This window comes from Colius striatus, chromosome 9, assembly GCF_028858725.1.
Source record: "Colius striatus isolate bColStr4 chromosome 9, bColStr4.1.hap1, whole genome shotgun sequence".
Taxonomy (NCBI): domain Eukaryota; kingdom Metazoa; phylum Chordata; class Aves; order Coliiformes; family Coliidae; genus Colius; species Colius striatus.
In genome coordinates, this window is record NC_084767.1 from 10,572,189 (window position 1) to 10,588,883 (window position 16,695).

The 16,695-nt window shown below is 38.1% G+C and overlaps 1 protein-coding gene across 1 annotated transcript in view; it reads right to left on the minus strand.

The window, feature by feature from the left end:
* Positions 1-16,695, minus strand: part of RANBP17 (RAN binding protein 17) — a 148,668-nt gene that overhangs the window by 33,559 nt on the left and 98,414 nt on the right. Inside the window, exons 21-22 of the mRNA XM_062002363.1 lie at positions 10,913-11,020; positions 8,023-8,105 (exon numbers count right to left, since the gene is read on the minus strand). Of these exons, the coding sequence (XP_061858347.1) occupies positions 8,023-8,105; positions 10,913-11,020 (191 nt within the window). The remainder of the gene's footprint in view (positions 1-8,022; positions 8,106-10,912; positions 11,021-16,695) is intronic.

Below are 16,695 nucleotides of genomic sequence, written 5' to 3' on the forward strand. Positions count from 1 at the left end.
CTTAAGTTATGGTTGAGACACGGATGTTGTTCACCGCTCTGGCAAGTACAAGGCAATTTATCCACAAGGAAAAGTAGATTTATAAAAGACTGGAGGTACAATCAGAATTAACTGGGATCTGTAAGAAGCTGGAATGGTGTCACTAAATTATGGAAGAGAGGAAAAGAGTGAAATATCTGAATCTTGGAAAGATGGTCACAAGCAAAATCAAGCTCTGTTAATTAAAAAAACCTAATTATGAATGAAAATACAAAGTGGTTCTGATACTGTAAATGGTCATATGAGCACCTCTATTATTCTGAATGCTGCAGTCATTAACACAGTGTAAGTGGGGAACAGGGTACAATTCCAGTGACTGCTACTGCACAGAAATTAACTGCAAATGGTGTTAAATCTCTGTTATACTAAAAATGACCAGTATCCTAAAGATCCTCTTTGAAAAGTAAAACACAGAAGAGTGTCTCCTAGTGTACCTGCCTATTTATTTATTGCCTTACCTTAACATTACTGAGAAATTACATGTACATAAAATTAAACTCCATTTAGCTTTCTAAAGTGCCCCATTTAAGATACCCCTGACATGTCATCTTAATTAACATTAACCTTTTTGATGAGATCTAGTCTAGTTACCATCTATCAGTGAAGATTCTGTGTGAAATAGAAAACCGTGTACAATTCCTAGGGCAAAATCAAGACAGAAAGGTAAGTGGGCTGTAAACTAACCTTATCTGGTCTCTTCCACTATTACATTCTGTGGAGAAATTATCATAAATAATAACACAAATACTTATCTTGTCTCAGAAATAAGCAAAGTTTTGAGTTCAAGAAAGTAAAAGCCTTCAGTTTATAGCTGAGCTGTCCAAGCACGACATTGTGTAATCCTAGGTTCTTGAAGTACTTGGTGTAACATGTAACAACAGATGGAAAGAGTTAAGTAGTTGTCAACAAGGCAATTATGTACTTAATATGGAGATTAATTGGAAGTTGATGGGAAAAAAGCATGATGAGGTAAGAAGTTGGAAAAGCCCTAGGAATCCCTTAGCCTGGGAACATGAATTCTAGAAGCTATCCTCCAGTGCTGATCATCTATCATTTTTACTACTACACACCAAAAAATCACCCTATAATTAATCAACATAAAGCACTCAATATAGGAAGGCACAAGCCTCACCTCTAATGCTCCCTCCCCTCCTAATGAAAATACCAAGAAGAGTTTGGATCCAGCAAGATTAAAAGCTACTTTTTAAAAGTGGACAGAGTCCAGAGAGAACTGTTCTGTGTTCATGGACTCATTTTAAAAGGGTCTAGGAATGGGAAGAGCTGATTTCAAATTAGCAGCAGAGGTGAAAGCCCATGTGGTGCCTGTTACCAGTGCCCCAAGCCATCAGCCCATGATTCAAGGGATGCAGTGCTGGAACAAAGACTAGTGTCTTAGCATTAGTTATTGCAAAGAAAAAAAGTGAAGTACAGTGCTATGCCTGACTAGATAAAAAAAGAATGATCTATTTGTAACAGTTAGCAGGAGCTTCAGGGGAATATTTTTACATACCACGGATACTACTGAACATAAACTAATTTACTGAGGTACTTGGAATCAGGTCAAGAACAACTCCTCAGCTACTGAGGATATGCTTCCATTTATAATCCTTGTAGTGGAGGGCCAAAATCCCGAATTTTATAAACTCCTGTTGTTAAAAGAAACAACTGAAAGAAATTCAATCAACATAAAAGACACTTTTGACACGCTGACTTTAAAAATTGTGTTTGAAATTCCGGGCTCTTGTCAAAATGAAAACTGTGGAGACTAATCAGTGAAGTTTCCGTTAGTACTGAGTTGAAAATCAAGTGAAAAAACCCCAACTTGCATCAATATATTTTTAATGGGGGAGAAACTGTATCACACACTCTTAAAATATACTGACTTTCAGAATCCTCAGTCATTTCCTTTAATACTACTCTTTTTTCCCCTGCATTTGACAACGATATCACTTACAAAAACTGCTGGAAAGGAGATAAGGCTTGAATTTGGCTGACAATTTAAACATTTCATTACCAAAAGACTCCTTAGTTCATAAAGGAGCTGGAAGAAAAAAAGTTTGTGTATGCAGAAAGGGAATACAAAGGCAGCAAAAAACCAAACTGGGATGCTCTGCCCGAAGATAACATCACCATGCCTCAGAACCCCACAGGCAATATGCACCAGAGCTCTTTGTACAGCTCATTCCCTCACTCCCTCCTAGAAGCGGGAGCATGTCAGGACAGGCAGCTTCCCCTTCAGTTCTCCTCCTTAATTGCTTTTGCAGTAGAAGCTATAATACAAAAATGATTTCCTTATGGCTGAGTCTCATTTAAGGAGGGCTTGTTCTAGATTTCAGTCCAATAAGCACTATGTATAATAATACAACTAAATCATGTTTTAACATGTGTGAATTAGATGAAGATAAAAAAAGGACTTTGGTGAGATTAAACAAAGGTTGTGAGAATTTATCACATTTATAGACAAAAAGTGTCTTTTGCCTTTTCCCCTTTCCTATTTTTATTATTCACCACTGCCCCATAAAGGAGGTTTTGAATATATGCTTTCCAGGCCGCTCAGGATGCTAGGACAGCATAAAGAAGTGGCCACATATAGAAAACAAAAAGGAAAACATGAATCACAAAGATGAGAGCGAGCTTCAGAAGTGATTCTTCCAAAGCTTCTTCAACAACAAAACATGCACAAACCCTCTCAAACGAGCTTGCCCAGTGCCAAGAGGAATTTGCCAAAAGGAACCGACTATGAGATCTGAGTCAGTGATGACGAGCAATATATTCTGGAACCACTATCACAAAGGAGAGGAGAGCAGATCAGTGGTAACTGAGACCAGCGAGCACTCCACTTTGGAGCTAAGCTGCTGGTTACAAAATACCTGTTATACAGCAAAACTCTTTAACCAAAACTCTGAAGGAGAGGTGTGACGTTGTGAAGTTGCTGGCGCTGAACAGATTACCACACTAAGTTTTCAAATACATGTTCTGGAAGCAATTTAAAGCTCATTAGAAATAATTGTGTCTAGCTACTGGAAAATGTGGTAAAATTTAATCCACATCCAAATGCTACCTGGGCTGTGAGAACAGGAAATTGTTTTGTGCTACTGTGGCTAACCTCATCGCTGACCTTGAGCAGTAACTGCTACACCAGCTGAAAGCTGAAGCAAAATTAAAAACTTACATCAAAGTATATCATGACAGAATGTAGATAAATAAAAACAGCATATTGAAAATATTATTTTTATGTCAGTCTCCTATAATGAAAGTGAAGAGGTTTACTAAAATGTAAAGAAACCACAAAACAAAAATAGATGGTCCCAAGATGCACAGAAACATCATTCCTATGCAACTGGGAGTTCAAAAACACACAGGAAGGAGACTTGTATGTACAGAATTAAAAGTGAAATATATTGGGGATGAAGAATGGGGGACTATGCTATTCCAAGTCCTTTCAATTTTCTCCTCTCAGTTGTTTATTTTAAATCACTCTATCACTCAGTCAGACGGGCTCTAGTCATAATGGACAAGACACAACACCCCTTGCCAAGCAGCTGCACAGTCCTAACAAGGATAATTGACTAAGTGCTTTTTGCGTCCTATGCCAGGCTTTACATCTTCTGAACATATAGCATTTGTAAAGACATCTTAGAATTGTCTTCAGCACTGCAGCAGCATCAGCGATAAATGAGCAGGGCAGGACGTACCAGTATCACCCTAATTGCAAAGCTGGATCTGCTAAGCAGAATTACACACTCACTGAGGTGCTAATTCTCAAAACTACAAAGAATTCCTTCTTAAAATTGTATTCACTGCCAGCTGAAGATGCTTAGTGTATCTTAAAAATAGGCTTTTTGGTTTCTTTTTATGCTTTGCACTCAAAACATATGAAATCATTATATGCTAGTCTAGAGGAGAAAAGGGTAAATGCTTTGGCCTAGAATGAGGGAGATTTCAGCATCCATACCCAACAAGCCTTCACATATATTCACAGCTCAGAAACACAGACCTACCTTTTTCTCCCCCTTTTTACTTTTAGCCCAAGAACAGGTCTTGCAGTATGTATTGATGGTAAATGGAGGTACATCACAAACTTTGGCAAAAGTGAAGATGGAAAAACCCTGACATGCTAGGTTACCGTTTGTTTCAAAGTTATTGCCATGTAAACAGCAGTACAGGGATCACACAAAACAAATCCACACTTGAAATTCCAGATGATTTTCATCACCTGATGAAGGCCATACTTGCAAAGTATCTGTGTGTTATCCAAAGCTTCTTTGATCAGTGCAGTCCGCACTCAGGAAAAATCAACACTATGTCAGCAATCACCAGTGCACTGTGCTCTGATGCTGGCCAGAAGAATCACCTGATGCCACCTTGCTTCACTTACTAATTCCTTATCTAAGTGTTGACAGAAGCAGATTGCAGATCACATTTTACAGGTTTATAAAGCAGTGAACTTAAGTCACAACTGAAAATCTTCATGTTTAGTTTGGTGCAGATGAAATTTCTGAAACGAACACTTTTTGTACCATTTTCTGTCTATCATTAGGTATGAGAGAGAAGAAGGAAGAGTCCTGTTCTAAAACAAATTTAAATGTCACTTGCCAATGGAATTACAACACAGTTAAGCCATATTTTCATGTACTGTTTGTATGCTATATTCTCCTAAGAAAGAGAAGCAATTGGGCTGCGCTCCACTGTCTGCAGAAGGACCAAGTCTTTCCCTGACAGCTGCTGAGCTTCGGAAGGAAATCCTCACTGTCAAGGACACGGCAAGGAGAGATGAGAGGTAACAGGCAGAGTTGGAAGTCTGGTGTTCAGACAGAGAATGCCAAGAGGAGCAAACAAGAACTTCTCAGGGATGAGAGGAAGCTGGGCAGTTTCTGTCAAGCCACTCTGTCAATGGATTAACTGAAAGTGAGACTAAAAGGAAGGATCTTCCCACAAGGACAGTGTGATGAAAGAGAGAGATGTTTGCATCTATTTTTCCCCCTCTGTCTCTTGTCATCACTTTGTGTTTCTGTCAGTTTAAAAAGGCTAATTGCCTCATAGTATAGATTTCAATCAAATCTATCTTGAGTTTCAAGTGTCTTTTTGCTCTGCTTTGAGGAGCTCGCTATCAGCTGCAGGCATATACAAGAGGTTTGGCTGACTTGGTAAGATAAATGAGCATATAATGTCTGTTGTCATCTCTTGACATTTACTGTGTGCCTTCTGTTTTTTGCTCAAATGCTTCAGCCACAAAATGATGCTCATTGTGAGAATCTCAACTCTTTTCAGAATTTTAAGTTACCTGCAGTGATGGTAGAGCAAGAAAGTCTGAAAGCTGAGCCCAAGGATTAGAAGGCACGTGCACATTCATTCTTTTAACTGAATCACAGGTTTTCAGAATGTGAGGCAGGAAATATGGCTCAAGAAACCAAAGCGAATTTTGTGATCATCCCTTAGTTTACTTGTTTCTTTTTTCCCCAGATATCTGCCAAGATTATGTATGCTTAAAAGACAAACACGCTTCAGAGAAAGTCAGAGTATTACAGATTAAAGTTTTCCTTAAAAGCATAATTATTAGGATTTTTCAGGAAGGCATTTCCAATGAGTGCAAAATCCCTTAATATTTTAATAGGAATTCAAAAGATCATACACAACTAAAGTAATGAATCCTTTCCAGATGAGTTATATCCTTCTGTACACTGGAATGAAAATCTCATAAACAAGTAATGGGTGATAAAAGCTAAAAATCTTAACAGTAATTATTCAAAGCTGATTAATTGGGAGTATCTTGCAATACTTTTAGTGGGCAGTAAAACCTCCCCTAACTGTAAGCCAGTGGCCACTTCAGAGATAGCTGTAGCAGTTTGAAGTGCTGATCTAGGGTGTTTATTCCAGTGCCCACAGCTGAGCCACAGCCATGGCCAGGCCAGCGCTGCCCATCTGTGCCCAGGCAGAGCCAGCTGGAGTAGATGAAATCTCCACTACAAGTGGCCAATTCAGCCAACTGCACTGGGAGGTCTTTCATGTTGACTTTGCAGTGAGTGCAGCCCTGGCAAAAATACGGGCAATCACTCAAAGAAAGCTGAAACAATTCCTGTCTAAATGTCAAACACCTAAGTAGTGGGAAGCTTGCTGAGAGGACCCTGATGACACCGATGACAATATGAATGGGTTTTTAATTGCAAACTGAAAAAACCCCAAAACATACATTCATTGAATGGAGGCTTTTCCCAACATCTAAGTCTTTTTTCCACTTGTAACTGATGGGTGATTTAAACTTTTTCTTTTGAAGGACATTAGGAACAGTGCTATTAAACCTCCGCTGAATAAAACATCATTCTTCCCTAGGAAAACAGTTACAAAATACATGCATGAGAGAGCTCTTATGGTCATTTCAGCTCCCTCTATGCACATATCTCCAGATGGATGTCACAAATCCCTAAGTATCTGTCACACAGTTTTAACAGAGAGAGCAACAGGTGTTTGGACACAGGCTTCAACAGGCTCCATGGCTCCACTGCTTATTTTTACAACTTAAATCTGCACTGTCCTGAAATTTCCTTTATGCTGTGTAACTAAATTCTAGCATGAGCCAAAAAGTGTTGTCTGGCTCTTACGTGTAAGAGCTACCAATACTTTAAGGATGAGAATTTTATGAACTTCACCTGCACACCATGAAAGCCACAACTGAAAGCAAAAGGTTTCTTTACAAAGTGGTTTTTAGTCATGAATTAAAATGAAGCAGGTTAAACTCAGCTATTATGGTTTCCTCAGCAAGGTTTAGAAACTTGATGCTAACAAGAGGTGAATGGATGCCCAGTAACACAGGATGTTTTACCTAAGTGCAGAAAGGATGGTAAAGGCTGACTGAAATACAATTAAAAAGGAAAACAGAACTGCAGTGGGATTAGGTACCATAAAACAAGTAGCAGCACCAGGACTGAACTTACAGGCTTTTTATTAAATCATTAAAAGAAAGCTTACAGCAATTAAACACAAAGGCTAAGAGAAATTGAGTAGTAAAATCTAAAAGCTTACCTATTATCTTTTCCTACATGGGAAACTTGATTTTAATTTATGTAAGAACATAGCTGAAAAAATATGCCAGCTTACTACATGGGACACTTGAAAAAGAAACAGGAAAATGATTTTGCAAGGACAAAATTACTTGGGTGCATTTTTTTTCTGTCATAGTAAATTCTTTATGCATTCTGCATATACTGTTTCCATGTCCTACATACCAAATGCTAGATTGTATTTGAAGGTTTTTATACAGGCAGCCATGTAATACACAGTTTTTAGACCCAGAAAGTAAGCTGAATGCAATATAGGCAAATTTGATGCACAATTTTCTTCCTTGGAGGAAACAGGACATTTGTGGCTCTTCCTGTTTGCGCAAACTACAACTGAGGTTGCTCTACCAAAACTTGGTAATGTTCCTTTCAAAATATTTAGAAGGCAAACCTAAAAGCTACAAAGTTAGTTGGAGTGTAATATAAGCTGTTGGTGTCAAAGACCTGTTGCAGTTGCATGCATGAGTGGGAGCACTAAAATGGAGCAACTTATTATAAACACTTTTAACAGTGCTCTAGGGTAAAGCTGTTATGGTTCTATTATGTTTTGCAACTGCCGGAATATAATTTGAATACATAGAATCAACCCACACCTATCAATCAGTAGCCTAGATCAAACACCTCGTGAGTATTTGTGTCTTCACCGAAACACATTCACAGTTGCTGGAAAACAGGCATTTGAGTTAAAAAAACGATCCATGCAACACTGCTACATGAATGAACCTCCAGCCATGAAAGTAAAGGAGCTCCAAAGGTCTGCCACGTGAGCTCTGCACTTCACAAAGGGACAATATTGGCTGTAGCACATTACAGGCCTGCTAGGTATTCCACAAATCCATCAGTGCTCAGCAATATGAGCTAACAGGATTTTTATATCACAAGACAGGCAAAGAACGACACTGCAGAGATAACATTAATGAATACCTACCATATGTACAAATCATTTTACTAGCTTCTCTGAAGAGAAGAATTCCATTTGGAGATGATACATCAAAATTTAAACGTTGGGATCTGAAAAAAACAACAAAAATATTCAGATGGTCTTTGAAGCAGAAAATGCAATGCATTAATTCCTAAACCAAAGAAAACATCTGCTGATTACAAAGGACAATTATTTGACAAACTAATTCTAACTTTCAGTCCAAAGACAGGCATGGCACTTATCTCCATATGTTGCCAAAACCCCAATCCTATGACAAAAGACAGAACAATTTTAAGCAGAAAAGGCGATCAGAAAATATGCACACAGCTTTCAGTGACTGCTGAACACCTTATGCCTCTATACAGTTCAGAAGGATGCTACAGAGGTTCCATAATCCAAACTTTTACCTTACTTCTTATAAAAGAGAAAAAAAAGAGTATGAAAAAGTTTTTTCTTATATTTAAGTGAAGCTGTGTTCCAGCTTCATCCCATCACCCCTTGTCCTGTTGCTAGCTGCTGTAGAAAAAGGATGTCCCAACCTTCTGACACTCACCCATTAGATTTTTGTAAATGTTAATAAGATGTCCCCTCAGTCTCCTCTCCTCCACACAAAACAGCCCCAGTTCCCGCAGCCTTTCCTCATATGAAAGATGTTCCATTCCCTTGATGATCTTGGTAGCCCTGCGCTGGGCTCTCTCCAGCAGTTCTCTGTCCCTCTTGAGCTGAGGAGCCCAGAACTGGACACAGGACTCCAGATGAGGCCTCACCAGGGCAGAGTAGAGGGGGAGAAAAACCTTCCTTGACCTGCTGGCTACACTCTTCTTAATGCATCCCAGGATGCCATTGGCTTCTTGGCCATGAGGGCACATTGCCAGCTCATATTTAGCTTATTATCAATCAGGACTCCCAGGTCAAAGAAGATTGCACTGTGTTGTCTTCCCTGATGGACAGATATTACCAATGCCAGCAAGGACCACTTTGTTCCCAACCTGGAAACATAAGAGCCCTTGTCAAAGCCCCTATTGCATCTTTCCAATCTGTGAGAAAGAAGCCTAAATCCTAGTTTAGGCATAAGAGAAAACCAAGTACTTACAAAGTAATTTTGACTGCAAGTCTCATGCTTCTAAGTAACTTAAGCAAAATTCACCCTTAGTGTCTATTTGGAGTGAAAGGGAAAGGAATTATCACTGAGTGATGTAAATCAGAGTATCTCCTGGCTGAATAATTTGGTAGTCATCTACTTTGGATCAAACATGCAGTCCTATCACCTGTATCACAGAGACAGGGGTAGGCTTTGCTGCAAGTCCAGTTCCTTGTAGTCTGGGTTCCTGTTTGCAGGATCCTTTGTTGCAAACTCTGGAGTAAATCTGTGTGTTTATTAATTAACAAAGTGTGCCTTGTATAAAACATTTGTGTGTTCCATAGACACAAAACCATAACGGCTGGCAGAGACAAAACCAGCCAAACCAGCACACCATCTCAATAGCAGAGTGACATAATGTGCAATCTGATACTCTGTAACATATTTTAACCATGTCAAAGTATATTGTATAATGCATTCTAACCTGTAAAAGCTAATGCAGTACACAGGTCCTGAAAAAACACCTTCCCAGATGATGTTTTCTAAAGGGAGATCTTCTGAATAGCAATAGGTAGACAAATAACATGAATATGTAAAGTAGCTCAAAGAGCATTTTTTTGCATAAGATTTATTGTCCCCATTCCTCTTTGCTTTTGTTTACTGTTATTAGAGTTCTGTGATGCTTTAACAATATCCTCCTTGAAATAAGTTGCAGCACTATTAGGGTGAACTGTCTGTGCATTGCATCTCGAATAAAAAAACAGCTTCAACAATTTATTATACCACTACCAGGATAAAAAACAGAATTAGCCCACACAAACCAAAGGGAATCACAGCAAGCAAGTCAACACAAACAAGAAATGGGGAACTCTGCCTTAAGGCCTGTGTAGCCACTCAGGGATGAAGTGCACACCATACAGGCTCCTGTTGAGAGCTTGGAACTTTAAGGCATCAATTTCCTACCACTACATTAAACTAAATAGATATTTTGTTTCAAATTCCAAATATTTCACCTTTTTTCCTTATAAGTTTGATTTGCAAAGCAAAATGAGAAATGATGAGAACATTGACTTCTTTGTGGGAAAGAACTGGTGATGAATATATCCAGCATAGAGATTTTAACTACCAATGTTTCGTTTAAACAGATTCTTTTTCCCCCTTTGGGCAGTACACTAAATATTTCCAAATGTAATGATCATTTCCCCAAATAAATTTTTCTGTTACTTATGGTAAAATAGGAATTTCCTTCCTAACTACTGCAATGTCAAGTATTGAAATCACCTCCTAGAATAATTCAGAGGCCTTTTTGCTTAGCCCACAGAGAAGATTTTAGATGTGGGAGAATTTACCTACATGTTGATTATAAATATTGCTGAATTAGATACCACTCTTTCCTATTTTGGCTGGAGGAGTTGAGTTGCAAAAGAAACTGTAAAGGGAGTTGTGGTTTTACAGGCACATATGAATGCTGCTTGGCTTAAGGCAAAAATTCAGCCTGCAGCAAATCTTGACAGCAGACAATTTCCTGATATTTAATTAGAGAGTCAGTATTTATCCCTGGTTAAAGCACACACTTCCACTAATACTGAATATAAAACCACAGTAGTGCCTCATAGAAATTCCTGTAACTAATCAGCTGATTATGTATCATCTGCCATTTTGTTGAAACAACACAAGGACACTGAAAGCTGTGCTCTGCTTGCAAATTTTGTTCCAAAATATGAAAGCAGCAGTCTTACGGGCAGACACCACAAGCAGAAAGATGGAACAAAGAATGCACATCACTGGAGTATTCATCACTTACACTTTTCTTACCTGTTTTGCATGAATTCTGCCATCAGCTTCAAGATAGGGGTTGTACAAGCAGGTTCACGATACCACAGTTCAATAGCTCTTTGCAGAACAGAAATGTAAGCAGGGTATCTGCAGCAAACTGAGTTAAAGACTATACTGATAACACCTTAGAAAACAACTTGCCCTAAAACTGTACTACACCATGAGGTGGTTGGGCCAGATACAAACCTTGGCAGCCCATTCTGACACAGGCACTGCCAGAACCTAATACATTTAATCAAGTGTCTGCTTAGAAGACTAAATCCTTTGGAAACACTAATGGTTACGTGGGAAATAGTTAATATACCAGAGCTGTAAGAAAGGAAAAGGAAAGCAGTTTGTTTATGTGAAGGTAACCCATAAGTATATATATAAAATGAGCCTGGAATTGTAATGAATGGCAGAATTCACAATGGCAATTTAATTTAAAAACAACACAGATTTAGGTATTACCAAATCCTGTCCCACACATTTGAGTGCCACCCCACACGTACATTTTATTTGCTACATAAATAGTTGGGAACAATTTGATTGTATGAAGCTGTTTCCAGAGCATTCAAGAAGAGAATTCAGCCCAACTGTGTGCAGGAGACCAGCAAAGTTATTTTCCTGAAAACTCTTTCAGGAGAGCTGTTTGCTCCTCAGCACCCAAAAGATATTTGTTCTTTTAAAGCAGGGTTTCAAAGACTGCACTACAGAAAAAGAGTAAGTTTAGTACACTCTGCAATGTAACTTACAACAAAAAGAGAAGTTATGAGTCACTGGCTGTATCAAAACATTTCATGTACTGATTTGATACAAAGCTGAACCCCAGTGTTCCCAATACTCTGAGAAAACCCAAGAGTTGATCTGGATAAGGATGCAGAGCAGTAAATGGACACACAGCCTGATGGACAAACAATTAAGAATTTGTTTTATAATGAACCAAGATATTTCACTACACAATTTGCTATTAAAACATGATCTAGCTAATCTAGTCAATGGATTTATTTAATAATAATCTTTTCATTTTTAACCTTCTTTCATATTACAGAATTCTGCTTTATCTAACCACGGGACAAATAGTGACTACTGGGAAAATACTATTGCCTGTTCAGGCAATAAAGGCAACTATTGTGAATCTTACAAAGTAGAATACAGGCCAGGCACTGAACATGGGATTGTGAAATAAAAGTCTGAAATACATAGAGGTTTACACACTTCTAGGCTATGTAGACACAAGCACGTCTCAGTTCGATATAGCTCTTCTGGTGGAGGCTAAAGTCGTCAGACATAGTAGTAGTGATGAACGACAGCACTGTGCAGACAGATGGAAGGCATTCTGCCTACTGCTGTCTGAGGCATCTAAAGACTTGTGCAGTTTTGCTGCCAGCTGCTTGAGGCATTGCAGGCATAAACTATATATAGCAGAAGAGTCTGACACACGAAATATACTTTTAGACCTTGCTTCTTGCTCCTTTATGGGGTTCTTCACATTTTGAGTCAAACAAACTAGAGTTAAATTTATCATGGAGAGTTATCTAGTAGTAAACTGGGATTTAAATTCAAATCTCACTTACCTAAACTATCCTCAGAGGGCACAGGTGATCCATGCTAGCTCATACCTTTAAAAATTCACTAATGCCAGTTCCATTTTTCCTGAGGTGGGCTGTCAGTGCAGCGCACTCTTGACAGAGGATGGCCAATGTTCTCAAGATGCAGCACATATCAATTAAGGTGCAGAACTGAGCTGTGCTATTAATTCTACTAAGTCATGTCTCTTCCTTAGCCTTCCTATTAGCCCCATGGACACAAATGAGAGATGGTACAATGCTTCAAAGCCTCATCATGGAATTTCATGGGATAGAAAACAATTGCCTTTTCAGATTTCATGGTGAAGAGAGTAACTTGACAGTCAAACCATACAACCAACGTAAGTCAGCAGTTAACTGAATTAACTGTATTAACTGAAGCTGTTAAAACATCCAATATGATTAGCTATCTTAACTAAAAACCTTAAGCAGTGAGTCCATGCTCATTGACAAGGAAAGACTGGAAACTATAGCCAAATTTTATCAAAGCTAGGGTCAACTTTAGTAACATGATTTCTTTCTAAATCCAATAAAGGAGACTAAATTGGTTTTAAACTAAATATTATTTTCAAGTGTTTCTAACCATAAGCTTCAAAGAATCTGGCTAAGTCAGGAATATAACCTGAGCAGTCAGTTCAAGATCAAAAGAATTCAAACTGCAAAAAACGATACTGAGGTTTGAATCAATGCAACTGGCTGTAACAGCTCTTACAAACAGCCTACCATCAGGTAGTCCTGCTTAAGGAGAAAATGCCTTCTCCTCTTGTGATTAGGAAGTATCAATCTCTACTCTAATCCTGAGTCCTTAAAAGATATAAACTTAAAAACATAGTTCTTCAAAGCCAGAATCATTTAGAACAAGCCATCTTCTTGCTGCACGTGGTTTTATTTTGTTTATTTGTAAGATAGGAATTTGGGTAACTATGTAACAACGGTAGTTTGGTGAAAAGATTGTTTTACTTGTTCTAGTGATGCACACCTGAAGCAGCACCCTGTCAGGCATCCCATTACCTAGGTTAAGTAGAGCTTTTAAAGGATACCTAGATAAAACATCCCAGTGGCAGATCATTTCTCTATAAACGTAGTGCTCGTGTCTCTATACAGATAGGGGTTTTATACAGGCAGTTTCATGCACTCACGCATACACATGGTGTGCTATCTAGCTGACTGCAACTCTGAGTCAACCCAATCATTTAATTCTTGCAAGCCATTTTCTTATTGCAACCTTTTTCTTTAACAGACAACAGAAGTCATTAAATACTGAGAATCAACTGGGAGGAACACAGGAAAAATTGCCTATGGGTTACCACCTAACTGTAAGAAACACTAAATGAAAGTAAAAAAAAAAACAGTGGATATTACCCTGAACTCAGAATTGAATCTCCATGGACGTATCTGATTGCAAGACCAAGGACTTTAGCCTACAGTCTGGTATTAGTATGGAAGAAAACAGATTAAACATTCAACATGTCATCAAGGCACCCTTGAAGTAAAGGGCAGAAAGAAATACGTAAGGAGAATCATCGCTGCTAAGAAATGCAGGTTTTGATTCTACTTCAATAGGAACACAGCTCTTTTCCAGCCACACCTGCATGTTCAGGACTGACCTGCAAATTACAGAGACCACATGTTATGAATACCAAAGGCAAACAAACTTTCCAAAGCCGTGGTGCTGGAATCGCCATTGACAGCTTGACATATCAATATTTCAGGAAGAATAAATGACTTTCATATCCAAGGGTTGGGGGTTTTTTTTTGTTGTTGTTGTTGTGTTTGTTTGTCCATGTGATGTTTTTCTTTACATTACTGGATCCTTTGGGAAGATGCTATATTTAACACCTGAAGCTGCTTAAATATTTGGAAATGTTTTAATGAAGTCTTTTGAGACATCACCTAATACAACTTTAAAACAAATTTTACTATTATCATAAGTATTTTCTCTTCATCCCTTGCCAGAGGAAAACTATAAATCTTGTCTCAGCTGAATGAACACCATTTATCATATTCATTTTCTTGTCAATACAATTATGAAAAGCCTTTGGCCTTTTTCCACGGAGCCTGATTTGCTAGCGAAACTCAATTAGTATAAGCAAGCCTGCTACAAAACAGCCCTATTTGGCAATCTAGTGCAGCTTCAGCATACCTGACAATTCACCTCTAAACTGTGATCCCAATAACTCAATCATGATGGCAAAATACAAGATACAAGGGTGTCCCTTGTGCCTCCCCCCTCCCTTCCCTCCCTAGACCGAAAGGACTCATAAGAAATTATTTCTGCTCATTTTTGCCATCTACTGGACAAAACTTAAATCCTAAACACTGTGGTCAGGAAAGAAGAGAGAAAAATCAGGTGACTGGTTCCCAAGTGTTATTTGTGTTGTTATGGACAGAGATTAGACCCAAACTATTTCCTGCAATCACCTGAAAAGTTAATCACTACAGCCTTCTGCCAAGGAGCCACAAGTGACTATTTCTGATGGTCTTCAATATAGAACAAACATTGTCTTATTGGCATATTAAAAGCTTAGCCTTTCATCCCTTGCTTCTTTGTACTGATGATTTATTGAACAAATGCAAGTAAATCAGATTTATTTTGGCTAGTTCTGTATTTGCCATTTTCAATACTGAAATGCTAGGGCTTCAATCAGAATGGAATAAAGTCTGTTTGGAAAATAGCTTTACTTTGCTATCAACGCCATTTAATGATATTTGAAACTACAAAAGCAGGATGTTAATCAAAGGATATTTAAACTTTATACCATAAACTTGACATCTGACCCTCTCCCATTTACCTTTCTGTCTTTATATACAGTAAAGAGTTGCAATGCAGCTTGTTCTACTGTAATGCTTTGGATCAATACCAGGATGAAGCTGGACACAGCCAAATTAAGTGAAATGCTCTGAGCAGAAGCATGCACTTATTTTTTACAGCCAAAGGTGAGGAAGGAAAAAAAAAATCTGAACCTGTGCAAAGGAAAAGAAACTGGAAAGGCCTGAGCTTGGAATTCCACAAAGCTACATTTCAAACCATTGTTACTATTAATACAGAAGAGTGAAAGTTAAGAGTTGGAGGCTGTTCTTATTTGTTTACAATAAACTGAATTCATAAATTGGAAGGAAAAAAATTAATTTGAAAAATAATTATTAAGAAAGGGTCTTGAGAACTACATGTCCTGGATCCTTGTATTAAAAAACCCCACCTCCACGGATGAATCCATTTCTTTCAAGTGGAGAGGAAGCAAGTCTCTGTTATGCCTCCTCCTCCAACTGGGGATCTGAAGTCTGCACAGAAGAGCATGATATTCATGCTGTACTGGGCAGAACAAAGTAAAAATAACTTGGAATGGAAGCAGCACTGATCTGCTTTCACACATCTCCCTGATTTTGTTATTAAGTTTTAGGGTAACACAAGCACAAAGAATACTAACGAAGTTAAACGTACCCAATGGTGCCCACTACAAAATGAGATGCTAATTCCCAGCCTGGATTCAGTAGTTTGGGTATTTTTTCTTCTTATTTATTTTTTTTCCTTTCTCAGGTCCTCTGAAATTAAGAAATGCTTGCCACTGATTTCAGGAGAAATAGAGATTACACTGCTTTATGTTTTGGACTTCTTTTCTGAAAGCTGAGCCTGCACGCAGAGAGACTCACTACAGGCTTGTAAAGGTCTTAAATTGAGCTTATCTGAATGGTCATTGGGATCCTACTACCCACCACACAAGGATATCTATCAGATAATATCAGGCTCTGCTGTACAGCCTTTTGGTCCTTAAAGGCTAATTTCCTAGTTGCAATTCTATATTGATGCATTCCTCTTTCTTAACCAGGAAGATTATGAGCAAGCAGAAGGATTTCATTATTTACTAATAGTTTTCAGTGCTTGATTTCCAGTAAAACATGTAATTGTACTTTAATGTTATTTTTTCTGTCCATAAAATAAGCAAATAAATAATTAGTTTCCATAGCTTTGTGAGATCTAAATTATAAACCAAGTATTTTTATACTTACTTCACTATATATCTCAGCAGTTTGTTACTGATATGACCATGTTGCCTGAAGAGAGAATTACAGCTATTGTATTTATAAAAACACAAACCATTTCTCTATGGTATTAAGAAAATACCCATGAGCATTATTGTATTTGTTGGCATAAAACTGTACACAATACTTAAAGCAAATAGAGTTGTGTTATCA